General features: G+C 53.3%; 3 protein-coding genes across 3 annotated transcripts; 1 reads left to right on the top strand and 2 right to left on the bottom strand.

The window, feature by feature from the left end:
* On the top strand, positions 1 to 1,455 carry EJ05DRAFT_511941 (uncharacterized protein; the record flags this gene model as incomplete). The annotated part of the gene is made up of 1 exon (XM_033748284.1): positions 1 to 1,455. The coding sequence occupies exon 1, from the start codon at positions 94 to 96 to the stop codon at positions 1,453 to 1,455; it is 1,362 nt and encodes a 453-aa protein (XP_033599669.1). The 5' UTR covers positions 1 to 93.
* A 533-nt stretch (positions 1,456 to 1,988) lies between these two features.
* Positions 1,989 to 3,782, bottom strand: EJ05DRAFT_501748 (S-adenosyl-L-methionine-dependent methyltransferase; the record flags this gene model as incomplete). Its single annotated transcript, XM_033747152.1, has 5 exons — positions 1,989 to 2,148; positions 2,243 to 2,916; positions 3,007 to 3,057; positions 3,132 to 3,413; positions 3,546 to 3,782. The coding sequence occupies 5 exons, from the start codon at positions 3,780 to 3,782 to the stop codon at positions 1,989 to 1,991; spliced, it is 1,404 nt and encodes a 467-aa protein (XP_033599668.1).
* Positions 3,783 to 3,861: 79 nt separating this feature from the next.
* On the bottom strand, positions 3,862 to 4,359 carry EJ05DRAFT_59202 (uncharacterized protein). The gene has a single exon (XM_033749785.1). It carries the CDS (start codon positions 4,265 to 4,267, stop codon positions 3,941 to 3,943), a length of 327 nt encoding a protein of 108 aa, XP_033599667.1. The 5' UTR covers positions 4,268 to 4,359; the 3' UTR covers positions 3,862 to 3,940.
* Positions 4,360 to 9,266: the final 4,907 nt, after the last annotated feature.

The following is a 9,266-nucleotide window of genomic DNA, read 5'->3' as shown; positions in this document are numbered from 1 at the left end:
CTCTCGAGAAGACTACAAGAATGCTGCTTTACGCTTGCCACCTACCTGCTTCGGCAGCGGACGACGACACCACCCATCCTTCTCTCCCACATCATGGGTGCTGCTGAGCCCAGCAGCCATGAGGTGACAGGACCCCAGGTGTTCTGGATTCTTCTCCAACTCGCTTTTGCAGCCATGACGCAGCGTTCAGCAAACACAAAACACACTTCTCGCAAGATGTTCCTCGAATCCCCAGATCCGTTACGCGCGCTTCCGGTCATCTGTGCCGCCGACGCAGTCATCGATATCATCACCTTGGTTCGTGCGCTCTGGGTGCGGTACATGCACCAGAGCAAGAGCGATAGGCAGCCTCTGAAGACTCCGGGAGTCCAGGTCATTACGCTCAAGCTCGCCATCTTCGTCCTGGCCGTGGCGCCGCAAGCAATCAAGATCTTCAGCATCAAGCACCTCCTCAAACTCCAACTCTGTGCCGTCGGATTCGTGTCCAGCTACATCACCGGCTCGTTCATAGAGATCAGCGGCATACCAACCGAAGACCACTGCCCCGTGTGCGGGACAGGCATCCTGACGACCATCATCGCCGTCCTGGCCACGCTGAGCTTCTACTTCAACGTCGCCGTCGACCTCTGGATCTGGCACGCCATCGGCGAAGTCGACGCCGGACACCCGGCCAACTTCAAGGTCCCCGTCGGCGTCTTCTACATGTTCATCGTCCTCCTGGCGCTGTGGTTCCTGTATCTCTCCTTCGGCGCCCTGGCGCAGATCTTCAACCCGGTCAAGAACAGGACGAGCTTGCGCGTGCTTCGCGTCATCCGCGTCGTCCTGATCCCAGGCTTCTTGCTCATCACGCTGCTCAACTTTGCCCCTGAGGAGACGGACGAGCACGACGGGAGCGTTGTGCACAAGGGCAAGCACGCTATCGGCTACATGCTCTACACCATCCTCTTCACGCTCGTCGTGACCACGCTCGGCGCCTGGCTCGTCCACTGGAAGTTCGGCCACCAGTCCTTTGACAGCAGCGCCATCACCCGCCGGTCCGCCATCTCAGGGGCCGGCAGTCTCTTGCATGCACACTCCACCCACCCGACCCATCCAACTCCCCTTCCCAAAGCCCGTCTCCGTCAAGACTCCCTCGTCGTCCCGAGTCCCGCAAATCTGACCTCCATCATCGCCACCACACCCGCAGACCCCCGATCCCCCTCGTCCTCGTCCTCGTCCTCCCCCCTCGCCTTCCTCCGCGCCTGCACAACCTACATCTGGAACGTCCTGCTGCGCGCCGAGGACAAGATCTCGGATAACCGCGTCACGCGCTTTCTGAGCCGTGAAACGGCGTATGTCATGTATGGCATTGGCCTGTTCCATTTCTGCACTGCGTGTGTCTTTTTCCTGACTGCGTATGGGGGGCCGCGCGCGGGGACGGGGATGCCGGCGTGGGCGGCGCAGTATCTTGGGTAGGGCTTGGGTGGGGGCTTGGGTAAGGGAGTGCATGGAGTGCATGGGTTTAGAGTGTTGGTTTGTGTGGTTATATAATGATGTTTTTGGACATGCTGTTTCTTAGTATATATATTTTAAATCTTTCTTTGAGATAGATTGTTGGTTTAAGGGGTGGTTGGATGCATAGGATGGGACGGCGTTGTGTTAATCAGTGTCAATAACATAGAAGATAGAGAAGGACCTGCAAGGAAGGGTGTGGATATAGGAATCGCCATCTATTGTTCTCTCATCGTCAACCCTATCTCCAACCCTATCTCCAACCTCATCTTCATCTACATCCTCATGGTACGCGGGGTAGCAAACGCAACATAAACAACCAAATCCCACCCCTCAATCCATCCATCCATCCATTCAACCCAGCCCTACCAAACACACAAGTCTATACCACCCCTCCACCCTATCCACCCCCTCCATCAAATCCCAAATCCCATTCTCTCTCTCTCTCCCTCCAAAACAAAAAAAAAAAACCCCTCAAAAGCCCCCCCCCAAGAAACTCAACCCCGCCACCGCACCTCAAAAATATCCAACCCATGCCTCGACGCCGTCACGCCAAGAAACTCGAACCGCGCATCCGCCTGCGCAAACAGCGCCTCCCACTGCGCCAGCGAGCGCGTCTGGCTATTCAGGAAGATGAGCTGCTGCATGTCGATGATCCTGTTGTTCGTTAGTACTAATCCACGCATCTTACATGAACCAGGAGCGGTAAAAAGTAAAAAGCACGTATGGAAAGGAAGTAAGCAAAACATACCGCATCTGCCGCTCCTCCCACGCCGAAATGCCCGCCCAGCGCGTGGGCACGAAATCGTGCAGGAGGAGGCGCGCGCCGGGCTTGAGGCAGGGGATCAGGCCGTGCAGGAGGCGGACGGCGTAGGCGTCTGGGCAGCTGTGCAGGTGGAAGCGGAGGTAGTAGATGTCGGCGCCGTGGGCGAGGAGCGGCTGGGTGTCGAAGATGGGGGCGGGGATCCATGTTATCCTGTCGGTTACTGCTTGGGGGGGTGGGGATGTGGTGCCGTTTGGGGTGGATGGGGATGTGGATGTGGATGTGGTGCCGTTGGGGCGGGGAGAGGTTTCGTGGTTGTGGTTGTTTTCGTGTTCGGGACTACTTGGGCCGTGTTGATGTTGTTGTTGCTGCTGCTGCTGGTATTGCTGCGCCAGCATGGCGGAGGAATTGGTGACGACGAAGCGGAGGTTGGGGTAGAGTTCTGCGAGGCGGATGCTGAGGCCGCCGCTGATGGCGCCGAGGTCGACGATGGTGGCGGCGCCGAGGGCGGCCCAGTCGTAGGCTTCGACGAGGGTGCGCCGCAGCGTGAGGTGGTCCGGGTTGTACTGGCGGAGGGCGTTGGCGAAGCGTTGGGCGCGCTGCGGGTGTTTGGCCATTTCGGCGAAGAAGGGGGCGCCGGTGCCGGTGCCGATGGAGTAGGGCTGTGGGAGGGGTGAGTGGGTGGTTAGGGGTGGAATAGGGAGAGGGGGGGAAAAGAAGGGGGTTGGAAGAGGATAGACGGCAAGGCTTACGGTTTGGGAGAGTTCTTTGGATGTAGGCCAGCCTTGGAGGGCGTCGGTGACCTGGGATGTGGTTAGGGTTTGTTGTGCTATGGCATGCATGGCATGTATTGATAGACGGAAGGACAAAAACTCACCCGTGGCGAGGAGCGCCACAACTCATCCACGTTCGTGCCCAGCATGTCCTTTACGGACTCGTCCTCGGCAATGGCCTGGGTAGACGCCGTGTGTGCCACAATGCCGGGGCGGACCTCCTTGAACATGTGCTGCAGCATGCCGTGCCGCATCAGACGGCTGGTGTTGTGCTCCGTGATGCCGCTGACGGCCGCAATGTCCTTGAAGCTGGCCTCGCCGCCCACCGGAAAGCTTTCTGCAATGCCAAACTTGTAGATGACATGCAGACTGACGAGATCGGCGTACTATACATTCACTCACGTGAGCTCCTCTGATTCCGACAACACAAACATACACACAAGCGGCGAGAGAGAGAGAGGGAGCGAGAGAGAGCGACGGAAAAAGGAAAAGGAAAAAAAGGGAGACGAGACACATACACTCTCGGAGCGAATCTTGAGCGCCTCGACCGGGCCCAGGACCAGATCGCGCAGGTCGGTCGTGGCGGCAAAGACTTCCTGTCGCGCCGTCTCGATGTGCGGTGGGTAGTTGTACTTTGGCGGGGTATCGATGTCGAATGAATGTTTCCGCAGCCCGGCCGCGTCGTGGTACTGGTCGATGGCCTCTACATTCTGCGTGATTTGCCGCGCCAATTGCACGATGAGCGAGTCGGACATGGTGATGAAGATGCTGCTGCTGCTGCTGCTGCTGGGTCTGGGGTTGATGATGAATGGCAGTGTTGATGCGAGGCTGCTGCGCTCATGAGTAGAGAGGAGGCTGAGGACGGGTCTCTGCTGCAGTCAGGAAGTAGGTCGAGTGTGATCTACCTCTCTACCTAACCTGGCTTCGGCCGCGGTTCGATCAGCAGCGTCCGAGAAGAGACGGCTCCGGAGCTTGTGGGCTTGGCCGCGATGCAAGTGTCGAATAGGACGGACGGGAATTGTGAGTGTGAGTGCGTGTGTGGGTATGTAATGATGATGATGATGATGATGATGATGATAGACGGCGGACGGAGGACGAATAGGACGTTGTCTCTTGAAAAGAACGAGCGAAAACAAAGCGCGTGTCGATGTCGTGTCGGAGGAAAAAAGAAGATGCAATCGTTCAAGCAATAACAGAGGTTGGGGACACTCGGGGTGTTTATTTCCTCAGAACATGTCATGGATGTATTGTATAGAACCAAACTCTGTCTTGACTCTTCCAGGGCTGACTGGTTGGCTGGCTCTGGCTCTGCCTTGCTCTCAAATTTCGCAGACCCCCCCAACCCCCCAACCCCTCGCGCTCATTCATCCATGGTCAATAATAATAATAAGACTACTCACAGATTGCTCGCTCGTGTCATCGTCATCAGATTGGCTTCTAAACTTACCGTCCCGGGCGCATCGTGTGTGGCGGCGGCGGTCCGGCCCTCGTCTGGCCCTCCGCCGCTGGCTGGCACCGGATAAAGCAACCTATTGACTTCTCCTTCTTCTCCTCCTCCAGCGAAAAAGAACTCATGAATATTCCTCTCCCAATCCCATATCATTGATGGAACTGCCGACATCATCATACGCATACATACAGCCCCATGAACCTTCTAGTGCTTGCTGCCCAGCCCACCCACCCCATCCATTCGGCCCGACCACAAGGAGAGAGCCCCGTTTTCTACACTACAGTCAAATGCTGCCATGCACGTCCGGTGCGGGGATGATCCAAAGCCGCCGCAATGGAGCCGCAATTCACTGTCTGCGCCTCACCAGTCCGCCCGTCCACCTCGAGGTGCCCACAGACCTACATCTGGCCCCCCTTTTCCCATCCCTGGTGATTTCCCTTAGCTGCCCGTCCGTTCTCCTCGTCTGCCCTCCTCAAGAGTCAAGACAGGATCAGAGAATGTCCGGATCTGGGTGCGTGTGTGTGTGTGTGTGCTCTGTGTGTAGTGTGTGTGTCGTCCAAAGAGCATTGACTGATCTGGTGTGACCATCAGACTCTGTAACACGCTAACATACCGCGGTTCAAAAACGCCACAATCACACTCTAGTCCATCACACACTCGCACATACGCATATCCCCCCCGGGAAGAAAATCCTTTGGCCTTCTCAAATTCACGCACTCCCACGCGCGCGCGCGGTATGAATACTCAAAGAAAAAAAAAACATACCATGCAAGCCAACTTTCTGGCTAAAAAAGCTTGTCCTCGCTTGCCCTGCCCTGCCCAGCCTTGCCCACATATGCCGCGCTACCATGCCAAGACGCTGACTTGTAAGGTAGGTCTGCGATTGTGCATGTTATAAGTAAGGGTAAGGTAGTAAGTAGTATGTTAGTAGAATATGCATTGGCCGTCCAAGGGGCCGGATGCGGCGACCGGCTTCTGTGTTTTTGAAACAGCCTCCCTCCTTTGTCTAACTGCTGGGCGGGCGTCGTAAAAGGCGCTTCTTGTGTTGTGCTGTATGGGATGTATGTGTGTGTGTGTGTGTTTATATATATAGTACCTGCGGTGTGTCGTCAGTGTGAGGCGTTATGTGCGCGTGGAGTCGCTGAGGATTGCGTCGTGAGCGGCCGCGGCTTGACTAAATGGGCTATTCCGGTCGCGTGTTGGTCGTGTTGCGGTAACATCAAATTCTGTGATACCAGGTCCATTCGAATCCTCCCTCCGTTTGCGAGATGGACCATCGACGTCGCAACGTAATGCCCAGCCTTTGTATGCGACATTTGATTATCGTCCTGCAAACCCTCCCCCCCTCCTCTTCAATAGCCACGAACCAAGACTGCCAACCCACAAGGGGCCCGTCTCTGCATCGTCGTCGCGCCAAGGTGTTGCCAAACGTTCCAAAATGCCCGGCATCGCATCGCATCACATCACGTCCACCACATCCGTAAGTCCTAAGTCCTGTGTCCAGCATTCCGATCCTCATCATGGCATGGCGGCGTACATCAACAATAGCTGGTGGGTACGTACGCAAACGCAACGTAAGCTGTTCAAGGTAGGGGTGGGAGAGCTTTGGTCTCTTTCTGGTCACTGTTTTTGGCATGGGGATGGGTCGGGTTGGGTGGGGACTTGAATGCTCGACGTGACGATCACTCGACTACTCGAGTTGATGAGGGATAGGAGATGAGTTTATGGCTTAGCTGGGTTGAAGAAGGTTATGTATGTTCGTGTCGTCGTGTGGAACGCGGATTGAATTTGGGATTCGTGGATTGGAGCTGTGAATTGGTCGATGGATTTGTGGAGGGGAGGACATGCCTGCTCTTATGTCTCGCAGTTCGAGAATGGATGTTTCTGAAGTAGGTACAGTATATCTAGATCTAGACTATATATTAGCCTATAGTCTATAATGTAACCTGTCATACAGTCAAGTCAGCCTACCACTCTTACCACGACAGAGAGATCCCCGAGATCTCACCATTCCTCACTCACCATGATGTGTAGTTCCATCTTCATGTAACAAATCCCTACTCGCCCTTTACTCTACACCTCGAGTCTGGGGAAAGAAGGTGATATGAACACAGACCCTCATCTGTTTATGCTACACATAGAGGACTTTGGTTCATGTATGTATATGCCTCGGCCTCGTATCCGGTATACGCGCAGTCTGGCTCAGCTATTTGCCTTCCTCTCGTGGCGGAGGTGATCGAACAACATCATTTGACGTGATGGATCTGTGGATGTGTCGAGGCTTGGGAGTTGCGTGGTAGCCTAGCTGAGTGATGTCTGGGAGGTATTGGGAGGTCTGGGTCTTATGTAAGTTAGCGTGTAGTTTGACGGAGGGATGAATTGATGGAGTTTTGAATGGAGTCTTGAATGGAGTCTTGAATGGAGCGAGAATGGAGGAATAGGAGGATAGGTATGAATACCCGAGTCCGGAAATACGCCTTCGATAGCATGAAGGCATGTGTGTGTGGGTGTGTGGGTGTGTGGGTGTGTGGGTGTGTGGGCACCACAGACTGGACTTTGTGTGTAATTCTGACAACGTTGGACGCTGAAACGTGGACTATGGGAGAGGGATATATGTATATGTACCCCTCTTCGCGTTCAGTATTTTCTGTGTAGGAATTTATATGTATTGTTGTGGTCTTCCGTCGTCGTCATCGTCGTCATTGTCGTCGTCGTCGCTGTGTAGTTGTGAGCTTTTATTTTAGTTGTCCTGGATTGATATAGGTTTACGAGGAAGGGTTCTCTTCTCTTATATAGAATAGATAAGGATTATATGAGACCTGCGGGGATGGGAATGGGAACGGCTATAGATTGCTAGAGATCTGGATGTGTATGAGGCGTGAGGGTAGGATTTCAGGCTTGGTCTGCCGCTTGAGAGGAGAAAAGGAGGAGAGGATGGCGCATCGTATGGTACCAGAGCTCAGGATGCAATCTAGTGAGCAGCGAATGACACATCTCTGTGGTTAGTAACGTAATTGAGCGGTAAACGTTCGATGTGTACTTTGAATCGGTGTGTTGTGGTACTATGTACATGAAGTAGTTTGTGACGCGCTCTGCGGCATACACATCAGCATGAAATAAGAGTATATTGATAGTAAAGCTATGATGACCAGGTTCAGAAGGTCACTTCGTATGCTGACGGCTTCAGTGAAGTAAATTTGAGGGCGTGGGCGGTGTGAGCTTGGAACGCCCTGGAATGTATTGTTTTGAGTCGAGGAACTGCTGCGCTGTAAAGTCAATTGGGCTTCAAGTCTTCTGGAAGTTGACAAGTATATACTTGAAGGCAGAACTGGGCCGCTCTGAACACCGAGTGGGATTGTATGCAATGGATATGTTGCCGCGGTGCAGTGAGGTGGTGATGTTTTGTGCGTTAAAACACGTCAAGCGGGCATCAACCACAGGAACACCACCTTCACAATCGTTACGCAGTTGGAACTGTCTTAGCACGGCAAGACTTGACAGACTATACAGCTATATACGAGCAATGTAAATCACAAGCCTTTAATATTTCCCAAAGACAAGCCCAAAAGCTGCTCCCACCACCAATTTCCTCCCTGTCAGCAGCACAACGGCCACTACTGAGTGGAAAAAAGGTCTCACGAAAACGCGAGTACAAGAGGTCAAAAGACCTCAAAAGAGGTTCCAAAGATTCCCTACCGATCACGAAGACCAATAGAAGTGGGCTGTGGGGTTGACGCGGCACAATGGCACCTTCCAACGATACAATCGAAGTAAGGATCCTCAAATTACTATCACTGGATCACACTCTCCCCTGCACAGGATAAAGAAGAAAAGAGAAAAGAGGAAATGGGGACGGCGGGACGGGCTGTTATATAGTCTGTGGGATCCTCAGGGATCAAAGAATCCCGTGACTTGGTCTCTTTAGGAATAGCGTTGAGGGGGCAAATGAATTGTGCTGCTTGATTGGATGGAAAATGGGGCTAGAGAGGATGAAGTGTGTGCCTGAGGTGGGTTCTGGGGCTGCAAGGCAGGATTCGGGGGAGATTTTGGGTACGAAGAGGGTGGAACGGGATGAGATTTTGGGATCTATGAAGGCTGACTGCGGCACGACGGCGAAGTTGAGATTATATTTACTCTAGATATGGCTTGCTGATGATGTGATCTTCCCTTTCATCGACTTGAATGAGCAACCAGGGACGTTGCGTTGATGTTGTAGCTCACGGTCGATATTTGCTTCATTCTTGACTGCCAGTGCATGGATCTGAGGCCAGGAATGTCCTGTTGTTCATCATGAGTCTGTGAAAACACTCTCCAAGGGATCTAAAAGTCTCGAGTACCGTCTGTGACTGTGTTACAACAAAGCTTCAGTTTACATACACATCTTCCGTCCTAGACCGTGTTCAACACGTCTTCCCGTCTGCTGTCACACAGAGGCACCGCTACACTAACAAGACACAACTTCATTCCACGCACATATCGTTCACAAATCTTCACAGCCAACTGTGAGTTCTACCCCTGACATCCTGTCATCACATCAGGTCAGAACAGGCACCAGAGCAACACAATCACAAGCCAGACTTCACGCTTCTGAGATGCGTTCAGAACACGAGAACGTATGCAGCAACACACTAGGTGGCTACTGAACTGACAATGAGTTGACTTTTGGATACTCACTAATTATACTCTTACGGCAGCGGATACATCAGATCATGCTGGGGAAGGACCTTACACTGTGGGGACGACATGATACTTTGCACAACCACGAAGAGTCCTACAAACAAATCACAAG

Source organism: Pseudovirgaria hyperparasitica (genome assembly GCF_010093815.1).
Source record: "Pseudovirgaria hyperparasitica strain CBS 121739 unplaced genomic scaffold EJ05scaffold_10, whole genome shotgun sequence".
Classification (NCBI taxonomy): Eukaryota; Fungi; Ascomycota; class Dothideomycetes; order Acrospermales; family Acrospermaceae; genus Pseudovirgaria; species Pseudovirgaria hyperparasitica.
Note: the sequence above shows the minus strand (reverse complement) of the source record. Positions and strands in the feature narration are given on the sequence as shown.

Coding starts and splice junctions, on each gene's coding strand:
- EJ05DRAFT_59202 (XM_033749785.1), bottom strand. CDS start 4,267: ATGACATGTTCTGAGGAAATAAACACCCCGAGTGTCCCCAACCTCTGT.